This window comes from Vulpes vulpes, chromosome 9, assembly GCF_048418805.1.
Source record: "Vulpes vulpes isolate BD-2025 chromosome 9, VulVul3, whole genome shotgun sequence".
Lineage (NCBI taxonomy): Eukaryota > Metazoa > Chordata > Mammalia > Carnivora > Canidae > Vulpes > Vulpes vulpes.
The window spans coordinates 7,170,107-7,188,280 of record NC_132788.1 but is presented as its reverse complement, the minus strand read 5'-3'; the positions used below and the strand labels follow the sequence as shown (position 1 = coordinate 7,188,280).

The window sequence follows — 18,174 nt, the reverse complement described above, 5'->3', positions numbered from 1 at the left end:
GTGATATGAAATGATTTCTGGGACTAGAGCCCTGAGTTGTGATATTGCATCTGTGGTAAAGATCCAGTGTGTAACACCTTGACTTGAGAGGACCTCTGAGGGACGAATCTGGCAATGGACTGGGGTAGGAGGTGCCCTGTGCCTCTGGGCTCTGTGAGCAGGTTAACAGGAATACCCTCCTTCTTATAGCCAAGTTCAGCCTGGCAATACCTTCATCTGGGACAGCCTGGAGAGAGATCATGGAGTGTGGAGTCAGAGCCTCTGGATTCATGATCTAGTTGTCTCACTAGCTGTGCAACCTCAGGTAACCCGGTCATCATCTTTTGCTGAGACTTAGTTTTCTTGTCTTTGAATTAGGGATAACCATAAGAGATTTAAAGAGACCGCGCACATAAAGGCACTACAAATGTTAGTTCCCTTTCTGTTGCCCTCTTTCTAGCACATCTGTCCATAGTAATTGTACTTCCCTCTTGCCTGTGGCGCTTTGACACCCCTGCTGTTGGCATATGGAAGAAGACTTGCAGAACACCCATGGGTATGTTGTGGACAATTCCAGAACCTCCGGGAAGGCACTGACTACTAAAAACATCACACACTCCAGAGTAGCACCACCTAAGCTTCTTGCAAACTGGAAGACTGGTTTCTGGGCCATTCGGGGTTTTGATGGACCTCAGTCTTCTAATCTACTCTAATCCCTACTCCTGCTGCTTGCATTCTGCGGCTTCTAACCTCACTCATGTCCCCTTTGGCATTCTCTTGTGCAGGAGATCCAGACTCTACCATAGTAGATATGTTTTGAGCGCCTGGCTATCCTTCACACACATCTCAAACATATTCTTAAACGTGGCTCCCACTGATGCAGTGTGAATAGCCCCATTAATCCTATCTTCGGTTCTTTAAACAGATTGACCCAGAGATAAATACCTGGCCAACCAGATTCTTTTCCTTAGAAGTTCTTTCTAAGAGACACAAAAGGAAGTAACCATTGGCTGTGAAAAATCAACCTGAAAAATCATACTATCTATGGCTGCCATTTTGGGTCATACACAAGCTGATAGGTAGTGAGAAGAAGCCGGTGTGGAGGAGAGAGCAGGAGAATAGAACAAGCCATAGAGAGAAGTAGTGAGAAGTGGAGCCCACAGCCTTCAAGAAAATGAGAAAGTGGCTCTGGTTCCTGATGGCTTTTCCATCTCTGTCAAGCTGGGCTTCACTCTTATACTTGGATGCTTTGGGATTCCAGCTTCCTTATAATATCCCTCTTTCACTGAGCAAGTTGAAGTAGGTTTCTGATCCTTGCAATCAAAGCATTGTTGACCAGGAACTAAAACAAGGATATTACTCCCAACACCTCTATTCAACCTTGTAGTAGAAGTCTCTGCCAGTGCAATAAGGCAAGAAAAAACAAGTAGAAGGCATGAAGATTGGGGAAAAAAGAACTAAAGCTATCTTTACTCACAGATGGCAAGATTGGGTGCATAGAAAATCAAAGAAATATACAAATAATTAGAACTAATAAGTGAATGTGTCAAGATCACAGAATACTAGGCAGCTATGCAAAAGTTAATTATGTTTAAACTGCCAATAAGCAATTGAAAAGTGAAATTACAAATCATTTAAAACAGGATCAAAAGCAATAAATACTTAGGCACCAATGTAATTAAAATATGTGTAAATCCCCTATTAAAAACTACAGATCATCACTGGATTAATTTAAGGAATATCTAAATAAACAGTAGGTTAGGACATGTTCATAGATTGAACAATTTAAGGTGCTAATTTTTAGGTGTCAGTCATATCCAAATTTATCTATAGAGACAATGCAATCTTAACCAAAATCCTAGCAGACATTTTTTTTAGAGTAGAAATTGACAAACTGATTCTAAAATTTATATGGAAATGCAAGGGACTTAAAATAGCCAAGACAATCTTTAAAAAGAACAAAGTAGGAGAGCTTGCATTACCAGATTTTAAGACTTAGCACAAAGCTACAGTATTTAAGTCAGTGTGATATTGGCATAAGGAAGACACTTAGATCAATGAAGCAGAATAAAAGTCCTGAAAAGACCCACATGTCTGCAGTCAGTGGAGTTTTTGAGGGGAAAAAAAGCACCAAGGCAATTCACTAGGGGAAGAGGTTTTCTTGCTTTTTTGGTTTTTCTTTTTTCTTTTTTTTTTTAAATAAATGACACTAGAGCAACTTGTATGCATAGACCAGAGATCTAAATGAAAAAGCTAAAAGTATAAAGCTCTTACAAGAAAAACGTAGGAGAATATCTTTATGACTTTAAAGTAGTCAAATATTTCTTTTTTTTAAGATTTTATTTATTTATTCATGAGACACACACACACACACACAGAGAGAGAGAGAGAGAGAGAGAGGCAGAGGGAGAAGCAGGCTCCATGCAGGGAGCCTGATGTGGGACTCGATCCCGGGTCTCCAGGATCAGGCCCTGGGCTAAAGGCGGCACTAAACTGCTGAGCCACCTGGGCTGCCCAGTAGTCAAATATTTCTTAATTAGGACAGAAAAGGAAAAACACAAAAAACAGTTGATAAATTAATCTTCATCAAAATAAACATTTCTGATCATTAAAAGATAGGAAGATTAAAAGAGAAGCCACACTGGTAGGATATATTTGCAGTATATATATATATATAACCATGGACTTGTATTTAAAATATATATAAAGAACTCCTACAAATGGGACGCCTGGGTGGCTCAGCGGTTGAGCATCTGCCTTCAGCTCAGGGCGTGATCCTGGGATCTGGGATCCAGTCCTTCATTAGGCTCCTCTCAGGGAGCCTGCTTCTCCCTCTGCCTATGTCTCTGCCTCTCTCTCTCTCTCTCTCTCCGTGCCTCTCATGAATAAATAAATCTTAAAAAAAAAAAACTCCTACAAATTAATAAAATTTTAAAATAGGCAGAAGACTTGAACAGAAACTTCACAAGAGAAGATACACAAATGGCCAATAAATATATGATAAGGTGCTCAATATCACTAGTCATCAGGGAAATACAAATTAAAACCGCAGCGAGAAACCACAATATGTGAGAATAGATGCCACTACAAAGACCGACATTTCCAAGCATTGCCAGGACCTAAAGTGACTGGCACTTTGATATCTTGCTGGTATGAGTGTAGAATACTCATACTGTTTTGAGAAATTATTTGGCTCTTCCCAGTACTGTCAAGCATATACCTATCCTAAGACTCAGCACTTCCACTTCTGGGCACACACTCAGAGAAATAAGTGCATACATCCACAAAAAGACTGTCTAAGAATGCTCATAGCAACTTTATTTATAATGGTCAAAAACTGGAAACAGTCCAAAAATCCAACAGAAAGATGGATAAACAAATTGTGGTACTTTTCTTAGCAATAAAAAGAGCAGTCTGATATACATACATTTGAGGAACCTCACAAATGGTATGTTCAGAAAAATAAGTCCGATACCAGAGAGTGCACACTGTATGATTGATCCCACTCACACGAAGTTCAAGAACCAGCAACACTAAGCCACAGGTGTTGGAAATCAGAAGATAGTTATACCTGAGAGAGTTAGGTGCCGACTGCAAAAAAGGGTCTTAGGGAGCCTCATGGGACAATGGGAATGTTCTGTTCCTTGATCTGGTTGATGGTGTTAAAAAGAAAACCAGAGGCCCAAGATGGTGCCACTTACATTAAGAATCCGAGTCAGTAAACCAATTCTCAACACCTAACCTAAGAACCATTTCAACACTGCAGGGATATAACCTGTACCTGGTCCGTCAGGAATGTTCTGACCGGCACAGATAAGGCGATCTGTCACAGGGTCCCTCTCCATCCCCTAATGGAAGATGAGGTAATCCACCAACTAAAACTCTTTGTCCCCAGATGAAGGTGACCTCCCCTGAAATAATCCTTTTTTTTTTTTTTCTGTTTCTGATATTCTTACATTGCCTTGAAAAACCTTTCCCTTCGTGTAGCCATTCGGAGCTCCCCTCTACTTGCTAGATGGGGTGCTGCCCAATTACTGAAGGGATTAATGAAACCAGTTAGAGCTTTAAAATCACTCAGTTAAATTTTTTGTTATGTAACAATGGTGAAGTGGGTGTATATGTATATACAAATGCATTGCTGTGAAGTGAATTGTGCCCCCCGCACCTGGCCAAATTCACATGTGGGAGCCCTAACCCCCACTTGATAGTATTGGAGATGGGACCTTTGGAAGATAATTAGGTTTAGATGAGGTCATAAGGGTGAAGAGGAAGAGGCCAGAGCTTGCTTTCTCTCTCCGTCCAGCATGTGAGGACGCAGGAGAAGGTGGCTGTCTGCAAGCCAGGCATAGAGCCCTCCCAGAACCTGATCACGCTGGCACCGTGATGGTAAATAAATGTACTGCTTAAGCACCCAGTCTGTGGTATTTGTTACGGCCGCTGAGCTAACTGATACATTCGTCACACCATATGCCCCAAGTTGGTACATTTTGCTGTAAGATTTCCTTCAATGAGTCCTTTTAAAATTACCTTTATGAAAACAGTAACTATAGTGACAATTACAAAAAAGAAAGAGAGGATACTTGGGGCTCTGCACGAGGTGGACACTCTACATCCTCAGTTGCTCCCAGTCTTTGTACCATGGAGGGTTCCTTCCTTTCCTTTCCTTTTCTGTTCTGTTCTCTGTTAAATTTGGATTGTGAAGCCTGCATTTACATGCACAAATCTAGGAGACGGAATTATTTTCCCAACTTAGAGCAAAAAGGCCTCCAGCAGGAGTGGATAGGTACGGACCCTGGGGAAGTGACTGTGGAAACGTAGCAAGACATGCTTGGACTCGACCATGGCACTTTGAATGAGGGACACAGTGCACAAAGGTGGGGACACGGGATGTGGGCCAGAGTAGGGATTGCATTTCTTTACTCATAAAGGCCTGAATCTCCAAATGAGTCTGAGCCTGGTGCTGGCGAAATGAGGCTCCGTGTGCACGGCACACAGTAGTGGTACCCCAGACGTGTTATGTCAAACACACCCTGATGTATGGTGGCTCCTGCGTTCCCAGGAGAAATTCATATTTTGGTTTTTACCTTTAAAAGCAATAGCTCAAAGCCCTGGGAGCCTGATAGCCCATCAGGAGGATTTTTTCCTCCAGAAAACTTTTTTCCATAGCAGGTACATTGTGACTTACCCTGCCATGGAAATCCAGTTCAGAAGACATAATAGAAACAATGATCATAGTGGGGATCCCAAGATTGACCTAAGTAAGCTCTCCAGAATCTCTGTCCTCACTAGGCCGCAAGACAGAAGGAAGCCCAGGGCCAGCTGGACTGGCTAGGGTGCAAATAGCAAGGGGTTCCAGTTTTCCACTCCACACCCCAGTTCCACCTGCTTGCGATTGGCACCACCTGTCCTGTCCAGGCCTTGCGTGAAATCTCAGGCAGAACGCAGGCAGAGCTTCTCTGGTCACTCTTAGGGTACAAACAGATGGTGTCTTTTGCTCTGTATTCCAGAGATCACCCCAGAATTACTACAAAGTACCAGCAGCCCTCTTCTCCCAGTGCAGGCCTGCCACAGCTGGGAAGCCTCTGGATCCTGCCCCCCTAGCCATTGGGCCCTCAGAGCGGGGCACTCCTGGGGGATTCTCAGAAATACCTCATTGGGGGTCTCTATCCACAGTTCTTGGGCATGTGCAAAGCTCTCAAGTGGCCACTTTATGACTCCTTGGTGGAGTCCTTTTCAAAGTGGTTCATAACTGGTTTCCTTCCTTGAGGTCCACACTTGACTTCAAGAAAACATGTGCCTCTGCCTTGCCTTTGGTTGGATGCTCCTCACTCCCTGCTCAGCCCTCTCCTCCCCTACCATGAGGCTGTCGGCCAGCTCATCTCTAGATGTTCCCAGGAGCAAGCCAGCTTCTGGCCCTTGTGTGCCCCAGATGTCAGAGATTTCCAGGTGGTTCTCTTGAAACCCACTTCACTAGGGTGAAGATGGGGGATGTGATGGTTAATTTCAGATGTCCATGTGGCTGGGCCATGATGCCTAGACGTGGTCAAATATTATTCTGGCTGTTTCTGTGAAGATGTTTTTTGAGATTAACACTTTAATCAATTGGCTTTGAATAAAGCAGTTTATCCTCCACCATGTGGGTGGGCCTCATCCAAACAGTTGAAGGTCTTTGTCCAAAACAAAACCTGCTGGCCAAGTTCTATAGCCTTATCCTCTTTTTTATTGATTATGAAAATATGGAAACATTCGCATACTGATCTCTTCCCTTCCTCACTCCCAGGGGCCTTCTGCTGCTCCTCTGGGACTCCTGCTACAGTGTTGGGTCCTGCTGGTCAAATATTTGTACTGTCACTCCTGCCAAGTGAGCCCTGGACGTGAAGGATGAGCGACTTCATCCACTGTCTCTTGGCATGTCCTGTGTGGGTGGGCAGATATTTACAGTGTTGTTCTTTGGCTCTTACACCAGAACAGAGGCAACAGGAAGCAGCTGCCTTTAATGTAGAATTATGTGAAGTGAACTAGGTACTCATTTATTCATATCAATAAATGCATATTTTTATCAAAGTATTTACATTGTAGTATAGTGTACCTATTTAAATTATTAAATTATATATAATATATAATTTTATATAATAAATATATAATTTAATAAATTATATAAATGTATAAGATGTATAAACATTTTAAGTATAAATATATAAAATAAAGGGCCTGTGGTCAAAGCAGTATCAGGAAGTGAAAGGATGCCTACCACCTGGTTCCAGGATGAGATGCTTAGCCCATACTTCCCCGGTACGAATATAGGAATACTATTTCCTTGCAACTATCCAGGGATTTGTAGGAGGTGTGGCATTTCTAGGAATTTAGCCTAAAGAAATAACGAGTGATGCGTACCAGGATTTTGCCACAATGATACTTATCATAGTGTGGTTTACAAACCAGCAAAAAATGGAAACTCCCTTGGGTCAGGGATTGCTGTTGCCTCTCTGTATCCTTTCTCCTTTATTCCTTAGTATGGAACCAATTTACTGGAGGTGGAGACAGACCTGCTTTGAAAGAGACATACATTTCCCAGCTTCCCTTGCAAGCGCAGGTGGCAATAGGACCCAGTCAGTTTGGGTCGATGAGGTATAAGCACTAGTTGTTGAGTGGGCTTCAGGGAAGCCCTTAAAAGGAGAGCAGAGTAGGCTGGCATGCGCCCCACCACCCTCTGCTTTCCTCCTGAACTGTGGCTGTGATGGCCGGAGCTCTGGCAATCACCCTGACAACTGCGTAGGAGACTGGGTCCCTCCAGGCATGAAGGAGCTGCTGTCTCAACCCCCCAGGCTTCCTCCACAATAGATCTCTGTCTCCTTAAGCTGTGCCATTTGGGCTTTTTGGTTACATGCAGCTAAATTTACTCCTAGCTGCTACAGTACCCAAATGCCCAAGAATAGTAGCATGATTAATGAATTGCAATCTAATCATACTATACTAATCATACTATAGATTATTTTATAGTCATTGACCGATTGTGTAGAAAAATATTTAGTAACATGCGGAAGTATTTTTGACATACTATTAAGTAAATTCAAAGACAGGATATAGAGTAAATCGCATTTTATGAAGAGAAAATAGTCATAAACCATAATAAGGGGATAAAAAGCCTTGCAACAGTTACAACACATTAAAACCTCTCTGGTGGTGGTGCAATACAGCGATTTTCCTTTTCTACTTCTCGAAATCTGTAATATGTACAATTTCCTAGTTTTGTGATGGAAGAGTAACAATGGGTAATTTTTTTAAAAAAAGAAGATTGTGGAGTCTTTTTGTTTTCTTTTGTTGTTGGTGGTGTTTTTGCTTTCTTTAATATGGGTAACACGTTACTTGAAAAAAAATACCTAAGACGCGCTTGCAGACCTGCCAAGACTTTGCCACAATGGTCCCCCCTCCATACCTGGTCATTAACCGGCAGCTCCTGCAGTTTGTTATCTCTCACCTTGTTCTCTTGGCTCCTGGGTCTGGCTGTTTTGGGATTCTCCACCGAAGCATTCTGCTCTGGGGCGAATTCAGGGTCAGGGGCTCATTTACAGACTGTCCATTTTCCAGTGAGTCTGTGACATTTAAGAAAGGCAGGGAGTTAGAAAATAGGCATCTCCCCTCTTCCAGGCAGTTCTCTCTGTGACAGGGACAGTAGCAAGTTCACCCTGGGAGGGAGCAGGAAGAGGAGTGAGGAGGGCTGTTCTTCCTCTCACACCCTTGGAGGGGAATTTGCCACGGCTTGCACGTATTTGGTGACCTGGGATGCCGTCTCTACAAACATTATGATTATGATGCAAGAAACTTCATGTGCATACGTGTGTGTGTGTGTGTGTGTGTGTGTGCAGTCAATGGCAAAAGAATATTAGAAATGAGATTGCAAACTTAGATTCATGTCTCAGAGGCCAAGAAAACCAGAACTACCAGTGTTCCTGTTTCTACTGGACAAAAATCATTTGCAATTCATCAATCTTTTAACATCTAATTTGACAAGGTCCAAGTTCCAATCGCTATTAAATGATAAGTCAAGCTCCCACCCCTGGAGCGTCAGATCACCCGTGGGTGGGTGATCGGTCAGGTTGTGTGACTTTGAAAAGGCTGCCATCCAGCAGAGCTTCCCCACCGCAGTCACAAACTGTGAACCCAGAGCACAAACCTTCTTTTGTCGTGTGGGAGTGGGCCAGAGAAGCCCGATGCCAGCTGATCTGTTTTGTCTGCTTCTTGGAGCAGAGCAGGGGGCATTTTCCCCTTGGACTCTGGATCAAGCAGCTCTGGGCTGTCTTGGGAGTTAGTTCCAGGGAAGTAAAACAGGGAATAACTTTAAAAATAAAACTCTCAGTCTGATGAAAATATTTATGGTCTGGACATCAATGCATCTTTGAGGGTGGCAAGAAGTGAAGTGACCCTTGTTCTAGTTACTCTGGCGTCGGCATTCTCGGCTTGGCTTGGGAAGCCACACAACTCTTTCCACCTTGACACGGTTCCCCTCTCCAGCCTCATCTTAGATGCAACCCCACACCCACCTTTGCTCCTGCTCACAAAGACCCCCGGCTCCTGACCCTGGGTAGCCGTATTTGCTTTTCTGTCTGCTTGCAATGCTCTAACCCTGCAAGATCCGATAGGACCCCTGCTAGCCACATGGGGCTAGTTTGCACTTGAAATGTGGCTAGTGTGACTCAGGAAGTGAATTCTTCATATTTTTTTGAAAGATTTTATTTATTTATTCATGAGAGACACAGAGAGAGGCAGAGACATAGGCAGAGGGAGAAGCAGCCTCCCCAAAGGGAGCCTGATGTGGGACTCGATCCCAGGACCCCAGGATCATCACCTGAGCCAAAGGCAGATGCTCAACTCAGGTGCCCCGAATTCTTCATTTCTTTTTAACTTAATTTAAATTTAAATGTAAAAACCAATACTCAATTCAGTTACTAGAAAACTTTTAAGGGTATATGGAACAGTCTGGGTACACAAATATGCTTTTCTAACTGTACATCTTATGAAACCTAAATCCAGATGAAATATTTCCAATAATTCAACAGATTTCAAAGACTTAGCGCAAAAACATACAAAATGTCTCATTACTAACTTTTTATATTGATTATTGGCTCCATGATGGAATGAAGATATTGTGGATGCATTGTGCTCAACATGTGTTGTTAGAATGAATTTTACCCATTTTTTTTTTTACTTTTGTTAATGTGGCCGCTGGAAAATTTAAAACAACATATGTGGCTTGCATTATATTCCTGTTAGAAAGAGCTACCCTAACCCCCTCTCCATCTGCACAGACTTTGGGACGAGAACGATCTGAACTCCAGCTCCAGCCAGGCCACCCACTAGCTGTGTGATTTGAGGTAAGTGACTCTGTCTCTCTTTGCTTCAGTTGTTGTTTTTTAATCTGTGAAATGGGTGTAATGGGGTGCCTGGGTGGCTCAGTCAGTTAGGCATCTGCCTTCGGCTCAGGTCATCATCCCAGAGTACTGGGATTGAACCCTGCATCAGGCTCCTGCTCAGTGGGGAGCAGGCTCCCTGCTTTGCCCTCTCCCTCTGCCCCTCCCCCTGCTCGTGTTCTCTCTCTCTCTCTCTCTCTCTCTCTCTTTCTCTCGTTCAAATAAGTAGAATCTTGTAAGTGAACGAATGAATGAAATGAAATGAAATAAAATGAGTATAGTAAGGACACCCCTAGCACTGAGGATCTACAAAAGCTCAGCCAAGTTAACTCCTATTCTCCCTCTGGCCATGTCCTCATGAACCCTCCGATACTCATGTAAAGTATCATCTTTGCAGAATCTTTCCTAACCTCACCAGAAGGGTCTTGTTTTTTTTTTTTTTTTTTTTTGCCTTTACCTGTCTTGTAAACTTTGAGATGCTGCTTTCAATAGAATGACATCTTTACCATATTGCAGATCCCTTAAGGGTAGAGACTCCAACCTTCTTTGTGTGCGAATGTATTTCTAACTTTTAATTTAGTAAGATTTCCAAACATACACAAAAGTTGAGAGGGGAGTCTAACGTACCAGTCACCCAACTTCCACAACTTTAGCGTGGAATATAGCCTCCATCACATTTTTCTTGCTCTTAATTCGGTACTTGATGCATAGTTTTGTTAGTCTATGTAGATAGCAAACACCCACAAATTGCCATGCCTCTCATCAAGCAGTGGGGTTGGGTTGTCCATCTGCTTCTATCTGGGCTGGCAAGTGAGCTGCTTGGACCAGCAGAGTGTAGTAGAAGTAACTCCACAGGTACTGAGTCCAGGCCTTTTAAAAAAATGTTTGTTTGAAAAAAAAAATGTTTGTTTGTTTGTTTGTTTGTTTATTTATTTATTTATTTATTTATTTATTCATGAGAGACACAGAGACAGAGAGAGAAAGAGGCAGAGACACAGGCAGAGGGAGAAGCAGGCTCCATACAGGGAGCCCGGTGAGGGACTTGATCCTGGGTCTCCAGGATCACACCCTGGACTGAAGGCGGCGCTAAACCAGGGCTGCCCAAGTCCAGGCCTCTTGAAAGTGGTTTCTGCGCTTGATCTCTGGGAAGCCTGCTGCTCTGTGAACAAGCCCCAGCCAGCCTGCTGGAGCACGAGCAGCCACACAGAACAGAGACAAGCAGTCTCAGCTAGGCCCACCTTGGGACAACGAGCTCACTAGCCTCCAGGGAGTCTAGCAAGGCTTCCTTGACCTTCCATCCCCAGATAGCCATCAGCTGACTGCAGAGGTCAGGCAAAGTGGCTCAGACAGAGCAACCACCCAACCAACCCCCAGAATCACAAGAAAGAATAAATACTGTTGTTTTGTCTCTGTATATCGAGGGTGGTTTAACATGTGGCCAAAGGCTACCCGATATGAAGTTTAGTGAATGTCTTGAATGAGTTGATGAAATCCCGGGGTCTAAAGCAGGTTTTGCCACGTCCAGCACATGTAGGGTAGCAGACTGGTGGCAGCTGCTGCACCCCCAGGAGCTAACAAACTATCACCTACTCCACAGCCCCAGCATGCTGCCCACTCACGCATGCGGGTAAGTCACAGAGAAAGGAGTTTGCAGTTCTGACAGCCTCCTCTGCCGATTGTCGAAGTTTCTGAACCTTATTCTGCTCAAGAAATATACTTTGAGCAGATAAGATGTGCTAGGGACAGGTTTGAAAGATTAAGGGATCCAGCTGCAAAGCTATTCCCAAGGTATTAATCTCAGATATTTTCACTGCAGCAGAAACTCTGGCATCACAGCAACAGTGAGAGAGCAAAGATAGGACCTCACTGCTCAGGAAACTCATGTTCCCAGATATCCCCAAATGTGGACAGCTCCAAGCCTCCCCGCTAGAATAATGTACGTCTGGGGGTGTTTTGTTGAGTCCTAGAACAAGATGTTTCTTTTAAATAGAAGCCAGTCTTACTGTATAATTTGGGTCAACATTTTCTCCTGAAGTGCCCACATCATCATATTGTGGGACTTTGAATTCTTTAGATAGCAGCTTCGAAGTGTTTCATTTTATTGCACCTGTCCTTGATAATTTGTCAAGGCCTTTTATTCTTCTCTCATTTAATTAGGGCCTTTCAGTCCTGATAACTCCACCTGGAAGTCAAGGGACAGCAGTGATGCCAGCTGTCCCTGGCACTGACCTGCTGGGTGGTGGGTGTTCTGTTCAGGAGTGTCTTTGGCTTTGCCTTTGCTTCTTCGTCTCATGGTGCGATTGAAGATGGAGTTTCTCTGAATTGGGGTGGAGCTGCGGGGTTCTCTGCCTTGCATCTCTTGGTTGGTTGGCGTGGTGTGTTCTCTCATCTTCTGAGAGAGTAACTCAGGTCTCACGTTGTCCCTTGAAATATCAACCTTCCGGGAACCGCTCACCGATTTCTTCTAGGGCTTTCCCAAACCTCCAGATCCCCTGGTTTCCATGGAAATCGGTCCAGTTGCTTCTCAGTAGAGTGACTGGAAACAGGCTCTCCAGCTTCACCGATTTGAGTGCTTTGGAATAGAAAGAGAACAATTTTCAGTTCGGGTCACTGGGCTAAATATTCCATTCAGAGTCTGGTCTTCTACTCCCCTTCAGACTTGATGAAATTTGGAATAGTCTGCACATCTGGGCGACCGCATCTTTGTCAATGAAAATTACAGTTTAACCACTGCAATTTGGATGCATTCATGTATCATTTTATAATTGAAGTTTGTTTATTTTATTCATAGGATGCAGTTTGGGGAAATGCTTAAAGTGGCTTGTATAACTAGCTTTCAAGTAAACATCTTTCGAGTCATTCAAGAGAAAGAGCAGCAAAACCAGTGAGGAGAACTCTGGGAAACCAAAGTGAAGAAAGGAAAGATGTACAGACACAAAAGTAAGGTCTTGGGGACTATTAGCGAGTGACAGTCACACAACAGTAAATTCAGGAGTCGGAAAACTTGAATCCTGTGGGGACAAACCTCCTGCCATCCACTGGTGGCAAGGTCTGGTGGGCAGAATTGGGGCCTCTCTGATAGGATGACGTTGTATGGCAGCTGTAGGAACAAGCCCTTCCCCATCCCACCAGCTGGGGTAATAGAATGGTTGTCTCCTCTGGGGTGACCATAGTGGATATAGACCATCTAAACCAGGGCACTCTTCACAGGAAAAGGGGTGTAATACAATTATACCAGGACTGTCCCGGCAAACCTCATTTTTTGCCAACATGGGTCTTCTAGGGTATGGGCTCTCGGAGTGGTGAGGGACATAGCAGATCCCTAAGGAGAGTGTTAGCTGGTTAGGACGGTGTGCTAGGCAGGAGAGCCACGCTAGGGTCCATTGTGGCTTCCCATCCATATGAGGGTCCAGAACCCAGGCTCCTATGGCCTCTAGGGAGGTTTAAGGGGTACAAAAACTGTATGTAGAGGCTGTGCTTATGCAGATACATCTTTCTTGATTACAGGTGCAGAATTTCTATCATGTTTTCATAGAGTTTAGAGATTCAGGAAAGCTTTTCTTTTCTGTTTCTGTTTTCTTCTGTAAAAAAAATGTAAAGAATGGAGGTCTGGACTTGAGGCAACTCCTGCCCTTTCCCACTGACCCCTCTGCTTATAGCAGGTGCCCTGGCTACCCCAGGCACTGCCCTCAGTTCCTCACGAGTGAGTTCCCAACCCCCTTCTCTTCCCCTCACCCCAGTCCAAACACATCAGGGTAGTTGGTCAGGTGACCTTAGAATATTCAGGAAGGGTGGCTTCCCTTGCTCCAGGCAGAACATATATTTGTTTACCTAAGGCAGGTATTAGGAATTTCTGGCCTGGGAGATTTGAAGACTAAGGATGGCTCTGGTTCCTGGAACCAGCTACCTAAAGATAAATGCAGAAAGTTTGTCCTAGGATGCTGCTTCCTTTCCTACCTGCCTGCAGGTCTGCTGATATCCCATTGATGACCTGGCCCATAAATAATCAGCCAAGCAGAAACAAGTATTGAGGTGTTAGAGGTCAGGAAGCACTAAGACAAGGGCCTACCTTGGGGCAGCCTGGCCTGGCTTGTGAGGGCCTGGGGAGCTCCTTCAGCACCACGGCCAGCCAGGGAGCCCCAGAAAGCCCCTGGTAGTCCCAGTGTCCATGTCCTGGGACATGGGGTGCCCTGTGGGATCTGTTGGAGAAGTCCTGTCCTGCTGTCTGGTCCTTTGCCTCAGAGAGTAAAGCTGTGATTTCAGATGGCCAGAGATGACAATGTAGTGGCCAAGAGGTCACGTTTGCAGGGGCCATCCCTCCCAGGAGTACCTGGTAGGACAAAGTTTATTACAAACGTGTCAAGGAACCCACAGCTCGCAGTCAGGAGAGGTGGTTTCCACGCACAGCAAGTTGAACCCCAGTCAGCAAGGGGATGAAAACAAGAGAGAATGAGAGGTTTCTATCCTGGTCAGATGGAGAGGAGACCCTCTGCTCTGCAGTCTGGTTGGTTGGGAATGGGAAGAGAAGACTCAGGAAGGCCAAGGTCAAGTTCGTCAGAAATCTGCTGGATCCTGGAGCCCAATGGGGGTCAGTGAATTCCCCATCACTGACAGTATCCAGACAGAACCTGTTAATTTTAGGGTTCAGTGACTCCGGCCTACCTGCCAACATCCCCTTCTCTCCTCTTTCACTTGCCTTTATGCCTCGTAAGGGAGCTGAGGCTGTTCTCAGCTTGATCTGGGAGCAGAGGGCAAGTGGCCAGAGGTCCCACGGCCACATGGTGGGATGGGCAATGCAGGAGTTAATTGTGTGTTGGGTCCAGTTTGTGGAGGTCTCTGAACTGGGTCAGGGTGTTCCTACTGCATCCTTGAGGAGGTGGAAGCTATGGGCAGGCCAGGCTGAGGCCCAAGGCCAGAGGGCAGGTGTCACCCAGGTATGAGCCAGGAGTGCCTGGTAGGGGCTCAGTTGGGGAAAATGTGCAAGAGGAATGACAGGGTCAGTGACGGTGGTTTGGGAAGGAGCTGGGAGGAGCCATCCCCATGGCAGGTGATGGGCAAGGGTGACAGGGCAGGCCAATGGCACTCACTGCCTGCCAGATAAGTGGAAGCAAAGCCTGTTTGGGGTGGGAGCGTGCTGATTTGAGCTCCCAGGAGGAGGGTGTGCAGCTAGAGATCCTTGCCTGAAGCTGACTCTTATGAACAGGGCATCTCGCTGCTCTGACTAAGGGCATCGTCAAAGCCTCCGTGTCATGGCCCTGAACACAGACTGGGTCTTGGCATTGAAGATGATTATCGTTATCGTCACCATGTATTATGTTAGGTTGATTTTTAAAACTTGAAGTACAATTTACATACACTGCAATTTCCTCTTGTTAGTGTACAGTTCTAGGAGTTTTGACCAATGAATAGTTAGTACAACCACCACCCTACTCGACCTACAGGACGCTCCATCACCCCAGAATTCCCTGTGCCCCACTGCAGTCAGCCCCTCCCTCACCGTCTAGGGACCGCCAATCTGTTCCTCCTTTGCCTTTTCCTGGCTGTCCTGCAGAAGGAACAGCACAGCCTTAGGCATCTGGCTCCCTTTGGCTGGTGGGATCCACTTGAGATTCGCCAGTGTAGATTGGGCATTGTTGTGAACCCACGGAAGCCTGCATGATGTACTGTGAAGGGCATTCGGCCGGGAAGTGGGGCACTTGGGTTTGACTATCCATTTTCTACTGCCTGTAATCACCTACTCACACTGGGCAAATGCAGGCCTCAGTGTCTCACCCAGAAAACATGGGGGTAGGTGGGTGTTCTTGGGGCTCCTAGCTAGCTCTCAAAATCTGAGATCTAGGGCAGCTCAGAGAGCCCTCAGAAGGAAGCTCATGGCATGACAAGAGCCTTGGGGTTGCCTTCAAACCATCTCTGTCATTTTCTTTAAATGATGGGTCTCTGAAACCCTGAGAAAATGTATTCCATCTTTAAGACAGTGCATACACACACACACACACACACACACACACACACACAAATTCGTGAAACCCTCTGAAAAACAACTCTAATTCCACCTCAATTATTGCCTATTTCAGGAAACTGTGCTCTACATCTGAAATATTTTTATAATCACTTCAATTCTTCTACATCCATTAACTGTTGGGGAGCCCGACAGCCCTCCCACCATCCCCTCATGTTTTTCTTCAGCTCCTCAGTAGCTTTAAGCCTATGTCTCTCTGTTCCAGGTGGCTTTGGGGTGGGAGTGCACAGGGCACGTTTGTGATAGGAAGCTGCATTCGTGTGTCGTTCATTCACTCGCTCAGCAAGCACTGCTGCGGTGCTGTCCACACCTGGCACCTGCTGACACTGGTGCCCGTGTCTTTGTTTTGGGTCTGCCCTTCCTTCCTTCCTTCCTTCCTTCCTTCCTTCCTTCCTTCCTTTATTTTTAAAATATTTTATTTATTTATTCATGAGAGACACACAGAGAGAGGCAGAGGGAGAAGCAGACTCCCTGCGAGGAGCCTGACGTGGGACTCGATCCTAGGACCCCAGGGTCATGACCTGAGCCAAAGGCAGATGCTCAACCATTGAGCCACTTCCTTTTTTTTTTTTTTTAATTCATAGAGGCACAGAGAGAAAGAGAGAGAGAGGCAGAGGGAGAAGCAGGCACCATGCAGAGAGCCTGATGTGGGACTCCATCCAGAGTCTCCAGGATCACGCCCTGGGCTGCAGGCGGCGCTAAACCGCAGCACCACCCGGCTGCCCTAGCCACTTCCTTCTTAGGAAGCTCCTGAAGGGCAGGACTTGGTCTTTCTTGTCCGGTGCTGCCTCTGGTGCTAGGCACAGAACAGTACTCTGTAAACTTTGGTGGTTTGCAATAATGAACGAATGGATGAGTTATCTCCCTGAGGTCCATGTGATAATTACCACTATTTTATAGATATAGAAGCTGCAAGTCAGAGAGGTCTGGCAACTTGCCTGGGATCACACAGCTGGTAAATGGTATGGTGAGGATCACGCCCCATCTGTCTGATTTGTTTGTTGGGGGAACCTGAAATCCATCTGATGTGGTTAAAAGATGCTATTGTAAAGACTGGTTGAAGGCTGGCAAGCATGAATCAGAGGCAGGAGTGGGGGGAGGGTGGTTCCTAGGCTGTTCTCTGTGCTAGCTATGTGGCTTCAGGCGTATGAGCCAAGGGTGACTGTTAAACCTCCCAGCATTGGGCTGAGGGCCAGAGGGCCTCTCTGCATGAGTCAGTGGCCTGGAAGGGCAAGGCAGGGCACATGGGAGAAGGTGGTGGGGAAGATAGGGGGAAACTAACTGGCTGCAACCTAGCTGTGGTGACCCAAGCCAGCTGCTGGGGGTGGGGGGTGATGGCACGGTGGGCACAGGGAGGTGTGTCCCCTAGACCAGGGCTTTTCAGATGTTTATGCACGGAGTCACCTGGGGCTCTTGTTAAGACACAGATTCTGACTCAAAACATCCAGGGTGAGGCCCCGGAATGCCAACACTGTGAGTCTGTGGACCAGTCTTGAGCAAGATCCTTATGGAGCAGAACCACAGCATCTTTGGCAGATGTGGGAGCAAGTGCCACCAGGGAGCTCAGCCCCATACTGCCCCTCACTCTGGCTAGGTGGGGTCATGGCTACTGCTGCTGGTCAGAAACAGAAGTCTTAATGGAGAGCAGAGCTAGGGCAGGCAGGAGGAGGGGGTGTCAGGAGAGAGGCAATGGGGGGCTGAAGCAAGAGCTGTAGGAATCTTCCACAGAGGCTGAGGGCATGTAGTGAATGTAGGTGAGTCACCTGGGCACCTGCTCTGAAGCAGAGCCCTGGGGTGCCGGAGACAGCCTGTAAGACCAGGCCTGACCTTCGCATGGCTAATAGAGGCCACAGGAGTGAGCAAGTACTTCAAAGCAGAGGAAAAACGATGAAGTTTCTGGTTTGGTAGAAAAGCTCCAGTAAGGGAAGGACCTCGTAAAGCTGCCCTAGAAGATGCTCTGCTGTCAGCATGGTCTGCGGACGTGTGCTTGTAGTAGAAAAATGTAGAAAAAGCAGGGGCGCCTGCGGGCTCAGTCTGTTAAGTGTCTGCCTTCGGGTCAGGTCCTGGGATCAAGCCCAGCATTGGGCTCCCTACTCAGCAGGGAATCTGCTTCTCCCTCTCTCTCTCTCAAATAAATAAATAAATAAAACCTTTAAAAAAATAACTGAAGGGAGAGGGGGAATAGAAATAATTGATGGGGAAACCAAAACAGTCTAGTACTAGCACAAAAATGGACACATAGATCAATGAAACAGAACAGACAGCCCA

The 18,174-nt window shown here is 45.8% G+C and overlaps 2 protein-coding genes across 2 annotated transcripts in view; one reads left to right on the top strand and one right to left on the bottom strand.

The window, feature by feature from the left end:
* NEU2 (neuraminidase 2) overlaps positions 1–18,174 on the top strand; it is an 83,314-nt gene that overhangs the window by 21,564 nt on the left and 43,576 nt on the right. Inside the window, exon 3 of the mRNA XM_072719152.1 lies at positions 9,786–9,851. The gene's annotated coding sequence lies outside the window, so the exon portion shown is untranslated. The remainder of the gene's footprint in view (positions 1–9,785; positions 9,852–18,174) is intronic.
* NGEF (neuronal guanine nucleotide exchange factor) overlaps positions 1–18,174 on the bottom strand; it is a 102,616-nt gene that overhangs the window by 60,873 nt on the left and 23,569 nt on the right. The window contains exons 2-3 of the mRNA XM_072719149.1: positions 12,117–12,459; positions 7,958–8,072 (exon numbers count right to left, since the gene is read on the bottom strand). Of these exons, the coding sequence (XP_072575250.1) occupies positions 7,958–8,072; positions 12,117–12,276 (275 nt within the window). The 5' untranslated portion in view covers positions 12,277–12,459. The remainder of the gene's footprint in view (positions 1–7,957; positions 8,073–12,116; positions 12,460–18,174) is intronic.